Below are 24,464 nucleotides of genomic sequence, written 5' to 3'. Positions count from 1 at the left end.
TGACTAGAATAGTATATGAATTGGTATCTCCAGACAGGTATGACAGTATCTCATTTGGAAAGCTGCAACTGCTCAACTCCATTAGTGTTTGCCTTCAGAAGATGATCAACTTGAGAAATTCAGAGCTTTTCAAATGTTAATCCAATTTTTTTTTTAAGTAGCTCATACTAAGGGATGATCAGAGAGTGATTTGCTATATTTTCAATCCCATTGCAATGTTTGTTTATTATCAGGTTTTTCTTCACTTTTTCCTAAAGTTTAATCAGTATAAATTTTTGTAGAAGACTGCTGGATACTGAAGATGAACTCAGTGACATTCAGACAGATTCGGTCCCATCTGAAGTACGGGACTGGTTGGCGTCCACTTTCACACGGAAAATGGGGATGATGAAAAAGAAATCTGAGGAAAAGCCAAAATTTCGAAGCATTGTGCATGCTGTTCAAGCTGGAATTTTTGTGGAAAGGTAAGTGAAATTGTTAGTATTTCAAGATAATAAAATTTGGAAGGTAGGAGATATACTTACCATCTCAAAGTTATATGAGCCAAACATTTTACTTATTAAGGAACACTGCAATTTTAAGTATACCCAGAATGAGCAAATTTAGAACTTTGTTATGAATTTGCCTTAACAAAAATGTTTTGTCCTGGGTTTATTACTTTAATTTCTTTTAAATTGACATAAAGACTGGGCACCTGGGTGGTTCAGTCAGTTAAGTGTCTGCCTTCAGCTCAGGTCATGATCCTGGGGTCCTGGGATCGAGCCCCATGTCGGGCTCCCTACTCAGTAGGCAGTTTGCTTCTCCCTCTTCCTCTGCTCTTCCCCCTGCTTGTGTGCTCTCTCTCTCTCTTACAAATAAATAAATTAAATATTTTTTAAAAAGAAAAGACTAAAAGCAGACTTTTGAATGCCTAGCGTACCTCAAATGTAGCTTTGTGAGTAACTTTATTAATTTATTAAATTATACCACATTCATACATTATTTGTATATATTTGTATAAATTATACCACACTTATTATTAAATTATACCACATTCATACATTACACAACTAATTTTACTTGAATAAAATGTAACTTTTCATAAAACAAATTCTATACTACATACTAAAATCAAACAAGACTTTCTATGCATTAAGTCAAAAAGACCATCCTCTTTCCATCATGGGAGAAAAGCTCCTTATGTAACTTTTGTAGAGTTCTTTGACATTTCTGTCACTATAGCAAGGAATACTTGATGGCCCCAGAAGCACCAAATCAAATCACTGTAGTTTCTCATGTGAAATACAGCTAATGTGGCCTAATTTTAAATTTGTCTAGCCCTTAAGAATACAGTCTATTTTTCTGTCTAGGAAACAAGATGTTCCAGAATTAAAGCTAAAGAAATTACTTGAAATAAACACGTTACGTCTGACAATTCTGAAAACTAGTTATTAGAAATCCCTTAAATTAAAAAACAATTACTTTTTATTAAGTTATGTATCAAAAGATGAAACATTTTTTAAACTAGTAAAATTGAAGAGAGAATTTTTTTTTGTCAATATACTTAAATTTGAGAGAGACCACATCATTTTTCATCTTCTGACATCTCTAGTTATTATTTCTAATGAACATTTACACTTTAATTTTTCTGTGAAAAGAAAAATAGGAAGCACATTTGGGTTCCCAAAATGTAAATGAGAATGTATAACAAGAAGTATTTGATGCCATTTAAAAATATAACTACAACACATAAAGCTTGAAGTTCTTGCTTTGTGCCTCTACTATCCACAATAACCACCACTCGGTGATTATTTAAATTATTTTGAGTATTTATTAGCCATATTTAATTGGCTTTGATAAAAGAATCCTCATAAGAAGCAATTTTATTAGTGTGGTAAAAGGATAACCACACCCACTTATAAGATATATAAAATGGTCCCAACTCTGCCAGCTGGGACCAGAAATCTGCAACAGGGAATCAGGGCTGGAGAGAAAGATGATCTATAATTATATTACCTTTTTTTTTTTTTAAACAACTTAGGAAAGTGTATGACATTTACTGATTTTCATTAACACCAAATCAAAAATATCTCAATAATAGTTCAGAAAGTCAGTGAGAGAATCACAGATAAAAGAGAATATGTGTGATTTGCTGAAAGAATGTATATTTTGTCTCTTTCAAGAAAATATGTAGAACTTGCCAAACTAAAAAGAAGGCAAACTGTGGGAGTAAATTTCTATTTCCGTCCAGTATAAGATTAAGAAAAATTTTTAATTTTTGATTAATGAAAAAAATTTATTGGTATGCTAAATGTTCATTTTTTTCATATGCCACATAAAATATTTTACTTAATGGACTATAGAAATATCAAATATACTTAACTGGCAAACAGTCTTGAAGAAATCAGTATGTTACAAACGTATGAAAATGAAATCCCCATTAGTTGGTTCATAAAATAGGAACCTATGTTTATCTTGAATTTTCAAAGATAATTGTCTTCCATTTTGAAAATTAGAAAGGCTTCCTGAGTATTCTCTCAAGTCTTCCCTCCCAAGACTCCATGCCTCTACAGGTCTTCACAATTCATTGCCCAGGTGTACTTTCCCATGTGCTCACTTCCCCGTCTCCCCTCCTGCAACCCCAGTCCCCAGCTCTGTCATCTGCCATCAGAACAGGACAGTAGCTTTCCAGTTGGGTCCTTACTTCCTCAACTGCCCTCTCCAAACAAGTCATTCTACAGGGATGATTTAAAATATAAACTAGTCCCTGTCACTCCTAAGCTTAAAATCTCTTGATGGTTTTCCATTTCACTTGGTATTAAGGGTGATTTCTGTATCATGGTTTTGCAGGGTTCAGCACTTTTTTACTTTCTTGCCTCATCGAATACTACCTTCATTTTTGACTGAATTACTATATTGCTCTGATTTCAATGCACATCTCTAACCCTTTCTCCCCTTGGGGCCATAATCCTGTTACTCCCTTTACCAAAAATGATTTTCCCTGCCCCTGCTCCTGGCTGGCCCTTCCTGTCTTTCCAGACGCCTTCCCTGATCGCTGTGCACACTGTTCATCACTTTGTCTCTCCTGATCAGTGGTTTACCTCACAGCACTGACTGCTGCTTGTAATCATGCATTTTTTACTTATTGCCCCTCTTCACTGCTCAGTAAGCCTCACAAAAGCAGTAACTGTCTTTTTCTTGTTCGCTCTAGGCTCTTACCTAACACAACGTCTGACATGAGATAGTTTTTAGTTTTCGTGGAGTTTTTTTGAGTTCTTGAATTACACATTGCAACTGTAGTAAAAGCTTCCAAAAATTACCTACCGTATTTCCAGCTGGACTTTCAACACCTGCAGGAGTCCAGGAAATTCACTGTTCTTTTTCAGCAACTTGTAATATGTCAGCTATTTACTCAAGTGTGAAGCAGCGGTATTACGGTCTGCCACACACAGATTCTGATTCCAGTCATCCTTATTTTTTTGCCCTAATACTTTATTTCCAATTACAGGATTAGAAAAGATAATGAGGAAGTTCCTCCATTTCCTCAGAAAGATAATCTTCTTGGTCTTGCTTTATATTCCATGTAATGAGAATGCACCCTGACATTCACTCCGTAAGCCTATTCCAGTTCTAAGAGATCAGCACCAGAATTCTGACAGAGCCTTGGAAGCCCCGAAGAACCTAGGAATTGTAGGCAACAGCATGGGCTGCAGAGTAGTGAGAACAGTCACATCAGTGATACTAATGGCTTTCTTGTATTGAGCACTTATTATATTATGCTAGACATTGATATCATTTACTCATCACAAAAAAACCACTTATAATTATCCTCATTTTACAGATGAGTGACATTATATAGCTTTCCAAAGGTCACATAGCTAGTGAGAGGCTAGTCTGTTATTTAAAGCTTGTCTTCTCTTTGCTGTATCCTACTGCCTTTCAGTGACATGAAGTCACAAGGATTGAAAGTTACTTATTTTTTTTAAATTTCTTACTCCTGATTATAATATTGACCTTATTTTCCTAATCCATCATCCTTTTATTTCCCATCCATCTATTTTTTAGTAGTAATGACTAGAAAAATAGATAGAAAAGACTGTTGTCTCCCCCAAAAAACCCCCACAAAACAACTAAATATCATTATTGACAAAAATTATTTTCTGGATCTATTATAGTACAATTACTAATTTCCTTGCCTGCAAAACTACAATAATTATACCTATCTCAATGTAGTAATTAATATAAGTATTTTTATTTATAAAATGTTCTGAAATCTTCCAAGAGAAATAGAGAATAAGGATAATTTTTTATTATAACCGATTACCCACATTCAAAAATTATTGAGTCATTTAAAATAAACATTAAATGGAAATAGTGAAATGAAATAATACGGTCTCTGTGATAAAATGGGGAAACGCTTTATCAAGGAAGGTAGGCTAGAGGTATACATAAATGCAATATTTTAATTCTGAGCTTTTAAGAAGTCAAGATTCAAAAGAGGAACATGAGAGGCACCTGGATGGTTCAGTTGTTTAAGTGACCATCTCTTAGCTTCAGTTCAGGTCATGGTCTCAGGGTCCTGAGGTGGAGACCCACTTCAGGCTCCCTGTTCATTGGGGAGCCTGCTTGTCTCCTTCTCCTTCCACCCCTACCCTCGCTGGCATTCTCTCTGTTTCAAATAAACAAATCTTTTAAAAAGAGAGAAAGAGAGAGAGAGAGAGACATGAATTATTGACATTTATTATCTTTAAAAAGAAAGGTTTTACATAGAAACTAAGAAATATATCTTGTGGCTTTTAAATCCATAAGGTACCTTGAATCAAAAAGGTTAGTATCTAGGGGTACCTGGGGGGCTCAGTCAGTTAAGTGTCTGACTCTTGGCTTTGGCTCAGGTCATGATCTAAGTGTTGTGAGAGTGAGTACTGCATCGGGATCAGCACTCCATGTGGAGTCAGCTTTAAGATTCTCTCTCCCTCTCCTTCTGCCTTCATGCTTGTACTCTCTCTCTGCCTAAAATAAATAAATTTTTAAAATCTTAAAAAAAAAGTTAGTGTCTTCTGTAGTGGTTTTATGAAATAGCAAAATATTTTCCAAGTGACTATTTCTTATATTAAACCCCCTAATATAAATTAATAATATAATCATTAAATTTTTACTTTGTTCAGACATTTTGGGAGAAATTACAACAGTATAGTCTAGGAATGTAGCTTTCCAATGGACTAACAATGTGAAAATGAAGGGACATGATTCATAGTTAATTTTTTCTTCCCCGGATGTTGGGAATGAACCTGTACCTGCCAGTTCTGAATAGAAGTCTATGCTATTCCTACACATTGGGGTATCACATTGATTTTCTTGTCACATGAAATAATAGAAGAGTTTCATGGATTTGGTTTATGTTATTTTGGTTACCTATCAGAAGATCCAGCAAATTACTGATGGATAAAAATATTTTTATTGGTGCTATTATAACAATGGAAATAACTTTGTTCTACATAATGTTTCTTAATTTTTATTACATGACAGTTTGAACAAACTTCAACAATTTTTGTCAATATGCTCTGCCCTAAAATTTCTAACTTTAAAAAAAAGGAATCTGTGTAAATTCTGATGATACTACATTTTCTGTCTTATACTTTCCATTTTATAATAAAAAAAAAAAGAAGAAAGAAAAATCCATAAAGGAAATATTTTAGTGACATTCAGATTCCTGATCTAAAATTTTGGCACATGAATGGGTACAAAACAAGAATATTCTTTGCTCATTGGTATGAGCATGCCAGAAGGTTTGTTGCACATACAGAGGACAGTCTCTTTTAATAAGATGAAGCAAAGAAAAAGATGTCAGTCATATTGACTTAGTAGGGTGTTTGTGTGTAGACAAATTCGTATTAACCCATGTCACATTGTAGATTCTCACATAGTAATCATTACTATGATCATTATTACCACAAAGAAAGCCTGTAACTTATGATAAAAGGTGAACATGTCAAAAGTAATCTTTTCCCTTACATTTTTAAAAAAATAGTTGAAATCTTTGAGTAAATGAGTCTTACATACACACTTGTTTTTTTTTTCTTTTTCAGGATGTACAGAAAGTCTTATCACATGGTTGGTTTGGTATATCCAGAAGCTGTCATAGTAACATTAAAGGTGAAATAATTTCAATTATTTTAAATTTTCAAATAGTCATTTTTTCAAATTTTCTTACAATGGCTGGGAGAAAATGAGAATAGGTCTTTGCTGCATCTTATGTATTGGTACCTGAAAAATACTGTAGCCATTCACAACATGTCATGTGTTCCAAATCATGGCTCATTGTAGACTTAAATGAGGATTGATTTACATTAAATCAATGCATGTGTGTGCACACATATATGTGATTTTTTTTCCTTCTTCATGCTTTGTTTAGATGGATCTTAAATTTGATTTTGAGATGGCACCTGGACTTGTCAGAATATATGTATTTTGTTATGTATATATTGTGGGAAAGTTTCATGTATTGAAAAAAAGTGTTTCAGGACAAAACTTACGTGAAAGAAATATTTTAGAATTTTAGGTCTGAGAACACATAAAAAGATAAAATTAAGAAAGAAAATAACAAATTCAACTCTCTTATCTCTGCTTTTCCTATGGCTGATGCCCAAATGCAGTATTAAATATGTTAGAAATAACTGGAGTCAAACTCTGAAGTAGAGAAAGTTTTTGGTTCACTTGTTTCTACTATGTGTATATACAAAAGCACTGTTCCTATTTCTGTTCCTATTCTAAGCTCATCATTTAACATCTCTTTTTTCTTTCTATCATTTCATTTCAGTGGAGAAATTCAACTTTGTCTCCTCTAACAATTTCATAGTGGTTTTCCTGTATCACCATGAATTTAAAAGACATGGGCAACAGAAGGTCCTGAGTTGCTTTATTTCTGATATTTTAAACTCCTTTCTAGTTTAAATTTATATTGCCATTTATATTATATCTTTCGTTAATTTTCTTTTACACATCCCTTTGCATTTTTTTTCTTTTGCTGCATAGTAGACTTTAATCTTATTAATTTAAAGAGAGAGCTTTTCTTGGACACTTTTTTATATTTATGTTTCTAAAGCTATAAAAAAGACAGGTATATAAGTGACATGCCACATTATGGGATATTAATTATTCCTTGGCTCTTGTGAGATTTTTGTTTCATCAACTGTGAGCAAGACTATTACTTATTTTTATTTTTTTATATTTAATAACCTTTACTTAGAAACCAACACAATATTTTAGTATGAGAGAAAGTAAACACTCTTCTAAAATGTAGTAGAGAAAAATGTATCAATTAAAACGTTGAGGGAGGAAATATCACTAGTAAAGAATATTTTTAGTTAAATAATTCTTACTTCCTGAGATACCTTCTTGTCTTATTTATCCTCAATGGAGCACATGCAGTAGTTTATAAGTGTAAATCATCATTGTTGACAAAAATCCCCCAAAGTGGAGAACTAACCTTTTACTCAGTGTGAAACCCCAAGCAGGAACTATAAATAGCAGCCTCCTAACAATCTGAACTAATTCTTGTATTAGCTTTGGAATTTGGTAAAAGATTTGTTGGCCTCATTTGAGCTTTATTGATGTTAAAATGCCTGCTCACACAACCTTCAGAGATTTTAAATTTACAAACAAAGTGTTTGTAAAGCAAGTGTTTGGGGATCAAATCACGACCAAATACAAGGAATTTAACAAAGCTGTACAAGCAAATCAAAAACCATCTCACTGGTGTTTTCAAGTGATTAAAAATACCATTTGAAGCCGTTATTACTATTTTCAAAAGCAGTATTTTTTTTTAACACATAATGTATTATTTGCCCCAGGGGTACAGGTCTGTGAGTCGTCAGGCTTACACAAAAGCAGTATTTTTAATACTGTATTGAATAAATTGAATAAATAGTATTGAATACTATTTATCAGATTCTCAGTTTAGTTTCAGCATGTTATAATACAGATTGTTGGCCTCTCTAAAAATGTATTAAATGAAGTTGTAAATAATCCCAGCTCAAATTAAAAAATAATGCACAGTTTTAAGGTTGCCCTATTCAATACTAAACTTGCTGCGTGTATGTAAGCGCACACTTTGCTAAGAATTTCTAAAAATCGTTAGAAATGACTGTTGTATTTCTTTAAGTTTTTAAAATTTCATTGATTTAGCATTGGAGCTCCCACTCTACATGAAAACCTGTATAGGACTGATATCACTTGTTACAGGTCCCTTTTTGTGAACCCTTCTGCAAGTTTTCAACCTGCAGTTACTTAAAGCAAAAATCACGAGGTAGCTGGAATGGTTTGGCATAGCTCTCGTTGCCTTCTCTCCCACTGTTAGTGGATTTTTTCCATGGGTATGTATGTATCTCCCTATAGGCCTGACCACTTCCCTTGGGAATCGCCTGAGATGCTATAATTACTTTCCTCCTCCTTCTCCTCTATCAAAAGACTCACTTCCTTTTCCTTCCCATCTGTCCCTAGAGGAAAGTGTAAATGAATCAGCCAAGGTTAGAGTGAGTAATAAGGTAGTATATACTCTATCTTTCTAGGTTATTTGAAACTTAAAAGAAGACATAAAATATCAAAGCTTTAAATCAAAGCATTAACTCTTAGGGTGGAATTTCAAGCCATGTAGAATGTAGTGGGTGGGAAAGAGAAATTGGGGCTATTTTCCCCTATTCCTCCATTGACACCACGCACATAACCTGTAATACTACCTTAAAATGAAGCCTCCTCTGAACAAGTGATTTATAGCATGAATTTGAAGAGAGATTGAGAATAAGATTGTTATTACAGTGTTATCAGGTTTATTACATCAAGCTTGATAACTTTGGGATTAAGGGGAAGATTTTAACACTTATATTACCCATTATGGCCTCATTTTTGTGAACCCATGGATACTAAGGGGCTGTCATACCAGACACTGGAAAAAAATATAGTCTGATGTTCTAAATAGAAATGTGACCTACTAAATCTACAATGCCTGATCTCTCCAAGAATTTTTCACAGAAAGAAACAACTAAATGATATTGCCATCTAAAGCATTTACTCCTTTTTTCATTTTTTACAGGATGTTGATAAATGGTCTTTTGATGTATTTGCCTTAAATGAAGCAAGTGGAGAACACAGTCTGAAGTTTATGATTTATGAACTGTTTACCAGATATGATCTTATCAATCGTTTCAAGGTCAGAAACATGGAACAAAAATGAAATGCTCTTAGAATTCGTTATCTGAATAAGAATGACAATGCAGAACATCGAGTCATTAATCAATGCATTTTATAACATTTCTAGTTGGTAGGTCACAGAACTAGTGGAACGAGTTCACCACATGATACAGCCATTATCCATGACTCACTGACATATATCCACACGGACATTGTGAGGCCATTGTAGCCTCATTCCAGCAAGATACCATCATCCCCCTGAATTACCCACATACCAGTCATGTTGCAATTAGGAGCTATGTTTTTAAAAAATATCATCTTCTGTGTTCCTAAAACACAGAATGAACCTTTCCTGGCAGCTTTTCTTAAACCGAGATGAAAGGGCTTCTAGTTAATTTCATTTTAGAGCCATTTAAGCAGCAGATTTGATCCAGATTTCTGAGCACTCTGCAACCTATACCTTTCATCATTACCAATGGAATCATGGAATTTTAGATAGAAAGTATTGGGAGGTCATTTGTTTTAATCCCTTGTATTACAGATAGAAAAATTAGACATCACCAATTGTAATTGGAAATTTTAATCTTTTAAGAACTAGCCTTTTGTCTTGACTCTGGAGATATAAACATTTAAAGATGACAGTATGGGTAAGATTGTTATTTCATTTACTATAGTTAAATAGCTGGGGGTTACAATCTTTCTTAGGATTAAAAGCTAGCAGATTAATGAAATAGTTTTTCAGAACAGCCTACATGTAACCTCAAAAAACTACTGCCCACATCTGACTCACAGTTGTGTCCCATCCCAAACATTGTTGTGCTCATGTTGATTTAGTGCTACAGTTTTGACCAAAATATAATCATGATTATTACTTTTTGCAGATTCCTGTTTCTTGCCTAATTTCCTTTGCAGAAGGTTTAGAAGTTGGTTACAGCAAATACAAAAATCCTTATCACAATTTGATTCATGCAGCTGATGTCACTCAAACTGTGCATTACATAATGCTTCATACAGGTATCATGGTAAGAAAGTTTTTATAACTGAAGTTTGTTAATTTGGAACATCAAATTCCTTTCTCCTACATTGCCATTGTCTCACATTGCCATTGTCCCTTCAACACCCACAGGAATATTATAAGTGATGATCTTTCGGATTTTTGATGGTTAATGAATTACTCATAATATGCATTTTCCAAAAAATATTTTAACTCCATGAAAAAAGATACCCAGAGGCAAATGTAAATATATTGCAAATTGTCCAAAATTTGGACTTCCGAACATTTTTGTTTATAATTTTTTCCCTATAGGAATCAGCCAAAAAAAAAAAAAAAAGGGGGACCTACACAAAGTCTTGGGAAAAAGTTAATTACAGTGCTCTTCCCTCATGTTCTCCCAAGCTGACTTCTGTGGATTTTTTTTCTCTTTTACTTGCACTGATAATCACAATCAAATCCTAATAGGGACTTTGGAAATGATTTATGTGAATTTTTCCAAATTCTCCTTCCTCTTCTTTGCATCTAAATAAATCAGTGAATAAATAAATAAATGATTCAGCAATGCAATCCAGGACAACAACAAGTAGATGTTAGGAATTCTGACTCTGCTTGGAATTTCTGTAATGTCTCAGAGATTACAGTGACTCCCAGAAAGTGAAAAGGAAGGAGCAACACTTTCTTCTAAAAATTCCTCACTGAAGTGGGTTCAAAGGGATACAGACCATAGGAGATGCCCAAATCTTGGTACCTTCTTGATTCCTGATGTCTCAGCCTCTGCTGAAGCAATGCCATAAATTTCATTTAAGTAGAATGTTCCATCAAATCCCATAATACACATTGCCTATCTATTTTGACTTCAGAATGAAGACTTCAGAATGTGACTTCAGAATGTGACTTCAGAAGTCACATTCTGTTGGGTCATTGACACTCAGATCTATGTAACTAATACTCTTTGGGGCCCAGAGATCCTCAATATCTCATCTGTCCACACCAGAGATTATTCCTAATCTGGTCCCATGCAAAGTCCCTAGAGCCATAGTATGTTGTCCAGAAGATCCTGAAAACTTAGAATAGTTACATGATTCTTCAACTTTGTTATATATAGAAATTTTTCATATTAATTTTATTTTTACCCAAGCAACTGTAGTGTGTTGTTCACTACACATACAATCTATTCGCTATGGTTGATCCAATAGTGTCTCATATGATGATTGAAGAAATTGTTTGCTCTTCTTCATCTTTCTTTGTCTCCAAAATGTTGCACATCCATCAATGCCTTGGGCTCAGATCCCACTCCTAACCCATGTTTTGATTATCTGTTGCTCCAAAACAAACTGCTCCAAAACTTACTGGCTTAAAACAACAACTTATCAGTAGCTCTCCAAGGTCTGTTAGTTAGAAGCATCCCAAATAGCAGGTTCTCAGTTGAGGTCATTGATGGGCTTACAATCAGCTAACAACCATAGCTGAGGACATCATTGAACAAGATACCCATGGGGGTTCACTCACATAGCTGGCAGTTGGTAATGGCTAATGGCTGGGAGCTCAACTTCTAGTAAAGGCTTTTATTTAATAAAGGATTTTCTTGGAATCTCACTGCCAATTCAATGAAATCTGCATTCTACCACAAAATTACAAAGTAACGTAACCTGCTTTGGAGTTAAGTCCTATTTGGGGGAGGCAGAAATCTTTAATTGAGGCAGTAGCATGACATCCTTGTGACCTTGTAGAAGGCTGAACTGCATGTGTTGCCAACATCAGACCTTGTGTTTTCCTGTAGTAAGTTATATATGTGGACATCACAGACTTATGGTATAAATGTACCCATTGGCTGAGATCAAATGCAGTCATGGCTAAACTTCTTGGTCCTAGGTTGAAGCGTACTCACTCTTCTTTCCAGGAGTCTGATTTGACATGTAGAAAGAGGAAGTAGAAGGTAACAAAAATAAGTAGAAAATTAAGCATGCAAAGACATAACTTTAAGATATTATAAGCTTTTAGAAAGTAGTATATGTAACCTTCCTTGTAATTGTTTCTAGCATGTGTGCACACACACACACAGAAATACTTTTAAATTTCCTTTGCTTTAATAAGACTTCACTGTCACAGCTATTTCTTGAGCTCTTTGCCTCCTGACAGCAGTAAATGCTGTTATCCTTGAAAAAGTCACTTCAGCATCTTCCTGGTTAGAGCTGCTTGCTGTTTCCTCTCTAAGGCCTTGGTCTTGAATCTGATAGTGAGATGGTTTTCATTTTAAGTGTTGCATGTCCTCTTTCCTGAGTTCTGTGGACCTAAAAAAATTAACTGAAAAATGAAATATTTAAATGATTCTCTGAAATGGAAACTGAAGTGGTTAATTTTCTTCAGAACAAGATGGAATGGAAAAGTAATGCCTACTTCAGTATAATCAAATATCTACTTTAATTATGAAATTCAATGAGAAGATGTATACTGTATTATGCTGGGAAGTAACCAAAATTTCATCATTTAAAAATATATTTTTGCTTAAGTACATTTTTTTTTTTTTTTTTGCTATCAGTATAAAGGGAGCCGAATAAAAGTCTCTGATTTCAGGTTTAGAACCTCTCTTCTGAAGGTGACATTGAAGGGATGAAGAATGATGTAAATACAGTAATTCAAATCCACGGTGTGACTTTTCCCTCAGGCTTGTGAGGAGGGCCTGTTCCCAGATCTAACAAGCCATTCCAACTTCTTTGGAAGATGGGAAATCTGGCCCAGCCTGGCATGACTCCTAGAAATTTGACATTAGTAAAGATCACATAGTCCTTAACTTACCAATCATAAACAGAACTTCGATCTACTTTAGCAGGTTTCATTGGAGAAATTGTTTCTGATTAATTCATCCTTCAGCAACAATGTGTCAGTGGGCTCTTTACTCGTCCATTAGTTTGGCCATTACAAAAATAGTCTAGTGGAAGACTGTCATTGTTGTCTGAGATCCGGAAAATACATTTCAACTACAGGAAGTAATGAGAAACTTTATAATAGGTAAGAGGAAAAGCAAAATGAATTACGGATTTATTGCCTATGTTGTGAAAACTAGGTTTCACAGCCCGCTTGATAGCTTTAGGGAAGTTATTTTAACAAGCTTTTCTTCAGATGAAAAAAGTAGTGGTAGGGGAGTATTAATTTTCACACAGATGAATATGTTGGTTCTTTGAAACAACAAAAATGTATTATAGAAATATTGATTTAGCTGAAACTCCTCGGATTTGATGTGGGGAAGACTGGGTCACTGGCTTTAGTTTTAGTTGATGCCCTGCCATTTCAGGATGGTCTTATCTGTGTGACATTTCTGGAGCACTCCAGGGGCAGCCCCAGACTGTCAGGTGACGAGCACAGCCTGCCACCTGCAAAATGGTCTAAGGACCAGTTACTGAAGGGGACTGTGATGAAGCTATTGTCCTTCAGTTTGTTACTGTCACACAGGATACCCTCAGCCTGGAAGGAGGCACTGCAGAGGAGAGTTGATGCTAGTACACACTCTGCCTGTCCCTCTCTGTCCCTTGACAGTTAACTTGTAGCTCTGTGCCAAGGTGACGGTGGTGTGTGGTAGCTCAATGCATTGGCTGAAGAGTAAATTGCTTCTCCAAATGCTGCCAAGCCACCTCCAAGTGTCTCTCTGAATTTGAAATCTTCCAATGGCCTTTGTAAGGGAACACTTGTGTCTAAGGGCTCCTGACCCTGTGTTCTAATATTAAGAGTAGAAGAAGGAAAGATGCTATGAGATCTATTTGCTTTGGAAGTTGTAGTCCCCTGACCACACCCAGAAATAGCCTCCCATACTCTGGATTGACTCAGTTTTTCTCCAGTCTATCTACAAAAAATATGCCACTTTGTTTCTATTCTACCAACTATGTGGAAATACTATTCTTGCAAATGGCTTCCCAGACAACAATGTTTGGAAGAGTAGAAAGAGTGCAGGCTTTCAAGGCAATCAGATATAGGTTTGAAACCCTGCTCTACCATGACTTAGATCATTCACTCACTACCTTGGTTTTCTTGTCATTACTATGTGGCTAATAATACCACCATGTAGGATGACAGTGAGGAGGCACAGATACCATATATGCAAAGCACCTAACCTAGTTCCTGAAACATAGTAGGTATTAACACACATCCTAATATCAATAATGTCAATTTATTTTTATTATATATTATATTATTTTATGTGTATTATGTATTAATATTATTATGACACATTTTACTACTGGATAAGTTATAGCAAACTATGTTGTCCTATTCAAAGTTAGAGAAAAAAGTGTCCAACCCTATAATTTAGCTAAGAAAGTTGTTAATTATGCTGTTTGAGACACAACAGAAACTAATAGGTCAATGTGATTTTCTGACCTGAAATTCTCCCAGCCTTAATATGCACTACACTTTCACTTTCTCTCTCTCACACATAAACACACACACACTGAATAATTCGGATATGAAAACTTACATCATAAGTATTAAAGCTCTATTTAGAGCTTCTACCCATCAATATACCCAGTTAAACTCTTTAGAAATTCTGCTTCTAAAACCTTGGAAAAATGTATTCTGCATATTGCCTCCATCAAGTAATGAATGCTGTAGTCATCCATAAAAGGAATATAGTGATCTCTGGAAGGAACAGAAACTTCGGAATCAGATTTTGGGTTGAATTCCTGCTCTGCCATTTGATAACTATGTAACCTTTGGCAGGTTGACTCAATTCTTTAGGACCCAGCTTTGTTACATGCTAAGTAAAGATAAAAATATTTACCTCATAAGTGGAAAGCAGGATGGTTATACAAAAGAGACCATCTATCTAAAATGTCCAGTCAATGTTAGTTCCTTTTCCTTTCTTTCTGATACCATTACAGTAACTACTGATGGCTGTCAGTATCTCCCTATGATATAATTTGAGGACTGCTCATTTTAGAGTTAGTCTACCTGGGCATTTCTCTAGGCAAAATGCAAACTGTGGTTTAGATGAAACACTGTGTCTGCACTGCTCACGACCCATCATTTTAACCCTTTATATCTGCCCATGAGAAACCAGAAACATGTAGGTTATATACTGACCACTGTGCTAATTGGGAAGAGTGACAGGACTCAGCCTCATTTTCTCTGGCATATTCTCATGAATCACTTACAAAATCCATGAATATAAGCATTCATTTTCTGAGTTGGAATTCTCATTTGGCACCAATGTAAAATGAATGAACAACTAAGGAACTAAAAATCAGCCCAAAATTCTACTTTCACTAATACAAATTAGGTGTGCTTTTAAATTAAGTGAGAGGGTTCAATATTTCACTCTTCAAACTATTTTATCATTTGAACTTAATTATTAGGGCCATAGTGTGGCAATAAATAAGAGAGATTCGTGGAGGAAGTACTATTTATGGGAAGCAGAGAATAATGAGACTAAAAACAGGAGATAAGTATAATCAATTTTAACAGCGAGGAGGATAATTTTAAATGCTTATGAGATAATCTATAATTAAAATCCATCTCTGCTGCCCTAATTTAATGTTTTTTATAATTGCAGCTTCATTTTCTATATTATTGTAGGTATTAAATATCACTTTTTTTAAGTGACAGTTAAATCTGTTGATCTTAAATAAAATCAATAGGAAATACATAAGGGGCACCTGGGTGGCACAGTCTTTTAAATGTCCGACTCATGGTTTTGGCTCAGGTTGTGATCTCAGGGTCCTGGGATCAAGCCCTGCATTGGGCTCCACACTCAGTGAGGAGTCTGTTTAAGATTCTCTTCTCATTCTGCCCCTCTACCCAATGTCTACTCTCTCTCAAATAAATAAATAAGATCTTTAGAAAAATTAGGATATGGTTAAGAAAATTGGCAATCTGTCTCTCGGATCAATTTTTTTTTATAAAACAAAGAGTTTCTGGGGGTACAAAACCTGGTTTAACTTCAATTGCTTTCCATTTCATGGTGTTTAATTCCACAGTCTCACTGGGGACATTGGAGGCTCAGTCCCACTTCAGGCTATAATAGAGGCCATTCTTCCTTTTAATGACTCACAATTAAATGCACCCATAAACACAAAATAGCTAGTTATATCAACTCCCATTGGTCTGAAAATCATTTCTGCTTCAGTCATCCAGCTGTGAGACATTTATTCTTGAATTGCAATCACTAAAGATATGTTAGCTCACAATTATTTTCCAGACTCAATGCCTTCTACAGCGCTTTTAAGGTAGTAAGTTCAGCAAAATGACACGTTTTCTGTATTTTACTATTATACAAGATTTGCAAAAGACACAGTGAATACATTAACTTAAAAACTTCTCTTAAAATTCCACAGGAATGATTACTAATTCTATTTTCATGGGAACTGTGCCTGAGAGGGTAAATAACTTATTTGCCACATGATCAACAAAGATTTAAAACCAGGATTGTCTGATTATCCATATTCTCTTTCCACAACTCCTAACTGCCTCCTCCAAACGCAAAACTGGTGAAATTCAAGTCAGCAGACAAGTATTAAGTTCCTACTATGTGCCAATTACCAGACTGGTAACTGGTAGATTATGTGAAGAGGAGCAAAAATTTATAAGATCATGCCTTTGTCAATTATGAAATCCAACAGTTGTCACATCTCATTTTGGACTTATGGCTCCCTCCTGCATTTTATACAAAATCCAGATTCATCAGCTCTAATCAAAGTAGTCTATCAACTCTTCCCATAATCTGCACTCTTTCCATTCTCATTCCACTTGACTCTCCAACACAATTGTACTATGGGCAATTCGATTTCCATATCGGTCTCCACAGTATCATTCTGCATCTGCTCTTTCTATTTAGAATCTCTCTGTTTCTCCCATGGCATTAGGTGCAAATCTTTGTGCATCCTTCTTCCAAGATCACTGCCACCAAGTAGACATTCTATCTGCCCTTTGATTGTATCTTTTTCTGTGACTGTTTATCAAGTATGCATGTAGTTTCTATTTTTCTGTTTCTTTGTATGATGTAATTGTTTCAAGTGTGTGGAATGAACTAATGAACAGGCTCCTTTATCATTGGGATCCTCCATTCCCAGCATCAAGTACCATCTACTTGCACCTCTATCTAACAGAACGTTCTGTTCTTTTTTTTTCTGAACTTTGCATCAGCACTGTTCCATATGGTAACTACTTGCCACATGTGACTCCTGAGCAGTTGAAATGTGGCTTTTGTCCCCAGGGAAAGTGAACTTAATTTTACTTAATTTTATTTATTTTCAATTTAAGTGGTGGCCCATGGTTATCATAATAGATAGTGTAGTAAAACTGTTATGCACAATTTCAGTGATGAATAAACTGCCAAATTACCTAGTAGACTTATACTAGCAGAGATATTTTGTTAAGCCATCCACCTGATAACAGAAAGATCAATGTATATGAAGTGGGTGGTCTGGATTTTAACTGAAAACACTTGCTCTATCATTTATTATTAGGTTTAATTGCACAGTCAGAATATGTGTGTTATGAAGAGCAAATTTGGTAAATTCTTAGAAACTCTTATGAATCTTAATATGAACTATATAAGCAAAGTTCAGTTCTCTAATGAGCAAAGTGAATATTTTCAACTCTTAGGTGAAAATTTTTCTCATAGTAGTGTCTTCTACAAAAGTTGAGCTAAAGATATTCTAATGGTGTATGGGCCCTTATGTTAAAAATTAATAAATTAAAAAAAATACTAAACTGTAACTGATTTCATGAGAGCCCAGATTCATAAATCTGTGAATTCAAAAATCCACACAGGGTTTACCTTTTAAATGACAGAAAATTACTCCTTTTCTGATTGGCGAGGAACATTATAATGTCTGTATTTTGAACCTACAAGCCATGAAACAATCATTGACCTCATGAACCATCCATTATGCACAATCAATGAATGTGAGAAAGGAAGGAAAAATGTATTTAAAAATCAATGAAAATGGGGCGCCTGGGTGGCTCAGCGGGTTAAAGCCTCTGCCTTCAGCTCAGGTCATGGTCCCAGGGTCCTGGGATCGAGCCCCGCATCGGGCTCTCTGCTTGGCTGGGAGCCTGCTTCCTCCCCTCTCTCTCTCTGCCTGCCTCTCTGCCTACTTGTAATCTCTATCTGTCAAATAAATCTTTAAAAAAAAAAAAACAATGAAAATAATTTAATGTATTTATTTGATTACTTATGCTGGCTGCACTGAAAATCTCTTTTGTAGAAATAGAGCATGGCCTCTGCTTTGTAAATATGATAGTATCTTTCTTTAATTTACCAGCACTGGCTCACTGAACTGGAAATTTTAGCAATGGTCTTTGCTGCTGCCATTCATGATTACGAGCATACAGGAACCACAAACAACTTTCATATTCAGACAAGGTAAGTTACATAAAGTATTAACTTTTTTAACTTGAAACTTGAAGTTTGTTCTTCTACGTATCTCTTATTTTTAATAAAATTTTTAAAAAACAGTGAAGATGGCTAGTAAGTAGTTTTAATGGATTTTAGCAAAATTCCTTAAGTTACACTTTCTCAATTATCAGTAAAACTGTATAAATACTTACTGACATATTTAGCAATTTAAAGAATATAAAAATGTATCAGATAATTTCTCTCTGCCCAGAATTTATACTTTGAAGTATCACACAATTTAGACATCTGACTGACATGAATCTTGCAACATGTTATTTAAGGCATTAGTTTAGTATCATTATGTATGTGAAAGTAATAAAATTGTGCTTTTGAAGAAAATCAAAGAAACCGTATTTCCAGGTTAGTGTGAAGTGCTAAATTTAAAATAATTAGAAAATGAGGTTTTTTAATGGTGCTAATAATGATAGTTATTAGAATCAAATTTCTAGACTGGAGATAGATCTGTCTGCTAGGGCTATTATCACAAAATCACAGATTGGGTGGTTTAAAAAACAGAATTTTTCTCACAGTTCTGAGGTCTAGAAGTCCAAGAATTGTCAGCAGATTTGGTTTCTGTGGAAGCCTCTCTGCTTGGTTTAGATGGCCACCTTCTCACTGTCACATGCCCTTTTCTGTGTGGGTACACGTTCTTGGTATCTCTTCTTCTTATAAAAACACCAACCATATTGGATTAAGGCACACCCTTATAACCTTATTTAACTTTAATTACCTCTTTAAAAGACTTTTCTCCAAATACAGTCACATTCTAAGGTATAAGGGGACTTCAACATATGAATTTTAGGGAGACATAATTCATTTCATAACAGAAAGGTGCTCTGTGTTCTTTTTGGTTGCAGAGATCTCAGTGCCTGAGAAGCAAAATGTGTCTAGGACCCATCATGATCCAACTTTCTTTCTTTTTTTTTTTTTAAAGATTATTTATTTATTGACAGACAGGTCACAAGTAGGCAGAGAGGTAGGCAGAAAGAGAGGGGGAAGCAGGCTCCCTGCTAAGCAGAGAGCCCGATGTGGGACTCGATCCCAGGACCCTGGGATCATGACCTGAGCCGAAGGCAGAGGCTTAACCCACTGAGCCACCCAGGTGCCCCATGATCCAACTTTCTATACATAGGTCCCTGACATTTCTCTAAGTCTTTCACTAGTCAGAGTTGCTTGAGATGGAGATGGAAGTTGAGAGACTAATACTGCTCTAGAATTACTGTAGATCCCTCCAGTCTTATTAAGGCAAAATTAATTTTTTTCTTTTTTTTAATTAATAGACTTTATTTCTTAGAGCGGTTTTAGATTTATAGAAAAACTGAACAGAAAGTACATGTTTCCCATATACTCTCTTTCCTCACCCCCATAGTTTCCCCTGTTGTTAACATCTTGCATCAGTATGGTACATTTGTTATAATGTATTTGTTATAACCACTACTGATACATTATTATTAACTTAAGCCCATATTACATATTAGAGTTTAGTTTTTGTGTTACACATTGTATGGATTTTACAAATGTATAATGCCATGTATCCACCATTATGGTATCATACACAATAGTTTCACTACCCTAAAACCTCCAGTGCATCATCTATTCCTCCCTCCCTTCCTCCCTCCCTCCCTCCCTCTCTCCCTCTCTCTGCCTTTACACCTGACAACCACTGGTCTTGTTAATATGTTGTGGTTTTGCCTTTTCTAAAATGTCATATAGTTGAAATCCTGTGATATAAAGCCTTCTCTGACTGGTTTCTTTCACTTAATAATATGCATTTAATGTTCCTCAATGTCTTTTCATGGCTTGATAGCTCTTTCAATTTCATTGGTGAACAGTATTCCATATGCATGTGACAGAGTTTGTTTCCTTATTTGCTTATAAAGGATATCTTGGTTCCTTCCAAATTTTCGAATAAAGGTTATGAATAAAGGGGCTATCAACATTCATGTGCAGATTTTTGTGTGGTCTGTTCATTTGCTTTTTAATAGTAATATTTCTAACAACTGATTTTGCAGCTATAGGAAATTATTTTTTTAATATGGAGATCATAGGAATATTTTATCAAAAGATTTGAGATTTTTAGAGCTTTCAGTGACTAAAGTGACAGAGAGCCACATTATGGATCATTTAGTCAAGGCCTCATAGTCTAAGAAGAGAAAACAAGAGGTGAAATGACCTATCTGTCTGCACATGATGATGGCAGTGGCAGAATTGAGAAGCTGAGAAGAGGGACAGTCTCAATCCAGTCTATTCGTACAACTCTGACCCCGTGACCAAGGCAGGTGCATGAAAGTTCCAGTTTTCTATAGCCTGAAATGGGATGGATTTAGATGGCATGGGCCCTTGATGGAGACAGAGGAAGACTTGAAATTCCAACAGTGAAATACTGAGGAAGGCATTCTGTCTATCCCCAGAGCTTTTGAGATTTACAGACCATGGAGGTCTGTTCATGTGGAAGAGGATGTTAATTACCTACACATTTGTAGAGCAGAGGCAGCTCTTCCATTTCTGTGTCAAAAATCAAGGTGAAGGTAGACCATGCACATCATTTTTGTTTGTCAAAGACTCTTCTACATCCACTGAATCCATAATGAGTGAGATTTTAGTTAAACACAGCTCATTAGTGAGCTGGGCCCCACAGTTTTAGCAGTTGGAGAAGGGAGCAAGGGATTGGTTATCCATGAACACTTCTTGTTTTTTCTACTCTGAAAAGTGAGGGCCAAGGGGTAGCCTTCTCCAGCAGTCATGTCGGGCCATCACTTCCTGCTTTCTCCTTACCATCCGTTTACAACTGAGAAGAGTCCTAACTTACTTATGCTCTGGACTGCAGAGAAGGAGAAGGAAATGGAGAAAAGGGGAAGAGGTGGTAGAGGAGAAGGTAGAGTAAAGAAAGAGGAGAGGGAGAAAGAAGAATTCATTTTCCCCCCAAATTTACATTAAGAAACTCTGTAAATAAAGGGGAGAAAATGTCTGGTATTTTATTTATTTCCTTTTGAATTGCCTACTGGGATCAATTTAAAGGATTAATTATGCAAGAATTTAAGAATTCTATAAATGAACATGTGTGGTGACCACAAACACAACAATATGATGTGCTTTTAAAACTCTATCACTTTTCCATTTTGTCCAAGAGAAAATAAGATCTTATGTTACAAGTATCAATAATTCTATTGTATTTTATATCATTCATTGTTACTTGGATTTAGAATGCTTTTCTAATACGGAAAACTATATACTGGATAATGCAAAATAAAAAATAATTTAGAACATAGTGCAAGGCTAGATTTGAGTTCAATACAGACATTATAATTCATGAACTCCTTGAAAGTGTAAATAAATGGAGATAATTTCTTTTTTGTAAAAATACTGAGCTACATGTTACCATGGATACTGAATGTTGCTTAGAGTTTTGTTCTTTTCTTAGCAGTCAAAGACCATCTCAAACATTAAGATAGTGCTGTATTATCAGAATCTTATTGGATTTATGAGACAAAATCATAGTAATTTGTTATAATTAAATCCGGTTCAAAGATATAGCTTTGCTTGCTGCTGAAAGTGAAGGACAGTGATACTTGGAGCCAAGTCATGTAGTTACACTGCTGTGGCTAGATTTGAGGCCATCTGATACAAATAACATGTGATTTACATGTCAGTTTTTCCCACGATCTGCGTGAACTTCTGGAGATACTTGGGCAAGATATATTCAGTTCTCTCTTGAACAAGGTTTGCTGGTGTACTTTTCTGTATGAGTTATGATTATTGGTTAGAGAATTTTTAGGCCATCATTGAGATTAAAAGAAAATCTATTGTGGAATTATGTACCATTAGCTAACTAATGTTTTTCTACTTTTTTGATAGTTCTAGAAACAAAAGATGAAGTAATTGTTCTGCCTCATAGGTAATTTTCCCTATGTTGGATTAATAATAAAGCTTGGTTTATTTAGTAGGTTATTAGATACAGATCTCAAATAGGTTCCTTGCAACCGAAACCAGGTTTCTTTAGTTCTTTCTTTTATTTATCCTTCCCTATTCTTTGGTAAACATTCAGTGGTAATGTCAGTTCTGTAACCAGTACTACTGACTGAGAAGCCTAAAACAGTAAGTCTTAATGAGGCAGTTTTAGTGCTGATGAAGTATATGTCTACCACAAGGAATGAAAAACGAAGAGTCTGGGCATTGCAGCAAGTGGAAACTAAGTTGCACAGGTTTTAACTTGACTTCCCTTTTGCTATTTTTGCTGCCTCCAATTTGGCAACGTACATGGGTGGATGTGCCATTTTAATACATTAAACATAGTGGCCCCGCTTCCATTCCACACTTGCAAAATGATCTGGCAATCTAAGAGGACAGAGGAAGAAGCCAAGGCTCCATTATACAGATCTGAGAATGCTTGCAATATTTCATACTTTATGCTAGACCACTAAGTTCAGCAATGCTGCTTGAAGTAGTTTGTTTGCTTAAATATGTGAAAACATGGACAGGTGAAAAGCAAAAAACTTTCCTTGATGAATTTATCACTCTAAAATATAATGTTCGTTATAAATTGGTGGTAAAACACACATTTCAGATTTTGGGTTTTTTTTTAAGGTTTTCTCAGTCAATTTAATGCTGCAGGATCTAAATATTCAAATTTAATCACAACATTATGAGGGAGAAAAAACTAAAATCATAATAGATCAAATGATTTTCATCATTCCCTCTACCCTCCATCCAAAGTAATTTTAGTCTGAGGGCATAGAAAATAGTTGGTAATCAACTATCTGGAAAGCGTTGATTCATCAACAGAGGGTTTGATTCATTCAATGATTGAATGAGGATACCAGGTAATTTTTTTTTCCTCTATTTGGCATATCTAGATTATTTTACAGGTATCTGATTACAATTGTAAGGAAAAGACATAAGTATATTCAAACTATGATAATTAAAAGGAAACTAAGATAATTAAAAGGAAACTATGACCAAACTGGTGAATTAAGGAAATCGTTCTATCAACATGCTAAAGAAGAAAAACACGAAATTATATTAAAATGGAGAAAAGGCATTTGACAAAATCCAACACCATTCATGATAAAAATGCTCACCAAACTAGGAATAAAAGAGACCTTTCTCAACTTGATAAAGGAGATCTACAAAAAACCTAATGACTAACCTCACACTTAACAGTGAGAAACTTGAAGCTTTCCCAGTAAGGTCAGGAACAAGGCAAGGATATTTCTCTCACTACCTTTTTTAGACTATGATCATAGTGGAAGTTCTAGTTAATGCAATAAGACAAGGACAGGAAACAGAAAGCATAAAGATTGGGAAAGAAAGCATAAAACTATCTTTGTTCACAAGTTACATTATAGTCTATATAGAAAATTCAAAGGAACTGACCAAAAAGCTCCTAGAACTAATAAACAATTATAGCAAGTTTGCAGAATATAAGGTTAGCACACAAAATTTGGCCACTTTCCTACATACCAGTAATGAAAAAGTAGAATTTTAAATTAAAATCACAGTATCGCTTACAATAGCATAAAAAATTAAAATACTCAGGTATAGATCTAACAAATCTGTATAAGATGTATATCAGGAAAACTACAAAAATCTGATGACAGATTCAAAAAACTAAATCAATGGAGGGATATTCCATGTTCATGGTAGGAAGACTCAGTATTGTTAAGAGGTCAGTTCTTCTCAACTTGGTCTATAGATTCAAAGCAATCCCAATCAAATTCCAGCAAAATAGTTTGTGGATGTTGACAAGCAAATTTAAAGTTTATATGGAAAGGCAAAAGACCCAGAATAGCCAACACATTACTGAAAGAGAAGAACAGAGTGGAGATTGATACTGTCTAACCTCAAGACTCGCTATAAAGCTACAGTAGTCAAGATGGTTTGGTATTGGTAAAAGAATAAGCAAATAGATCAATGGAA

The 24,464-nt window shown here is 35.0% G+C and overlaps 1 protein-coding gene across 4 annotated transcripts in view; it reads left to right on the top strand.

Annotated features, from left to right (window-relative positions):
* The window catches only part of PDE1A (phosphodiesterase 1A), a 344,943-nt gene that overhangs the window by 273,794 nt on the left and 46,685 nt on the right, over positions 1-24,464 (top strand). For all 4 annotated transcript variants that reach the window (XM_046019690.1, XM_046019688.1, XM_046019689.1 and 1 more), the window contains 5 exons: positions 282-464; positions 6,066-6,132; positions 9,068-9,184; positions 10,047-10,187; positions 18,415-18,515. In XM_046019690.1, coding sequence (XP_045875646.1) covers positions 282-464; positions 6,066-6,132; positions 9,068-9,184; positions 10,047-10,187; positions 18,415-18,515 — 609 coding nt within the window. The remainder of the gene's footprint in view (positions 1-281; positions 465-6,065; positions 6,133-9,067; positions 9,185-10,046; positions 10,188-18,414; positions 18,516-24,464) is intronic.

The sequence above is a fragment of the Meles meles genome, chromosome 9, assembly GCF_922984935.1.
Source record: "Meles meles chromosome 9, mMelMel3.1 paternal haplotype, whole genome shotgun sequence".
In the NCBI taxonomy this organism is placed as follows: Eukaryota; Metazoa; Chordata; class Mammalia; order Carnivora; family Mustelidae; genus Meles; species Meles meles.
This window is presented reverse-complemented; position numbering and strand designations above follow the sequence as displayed.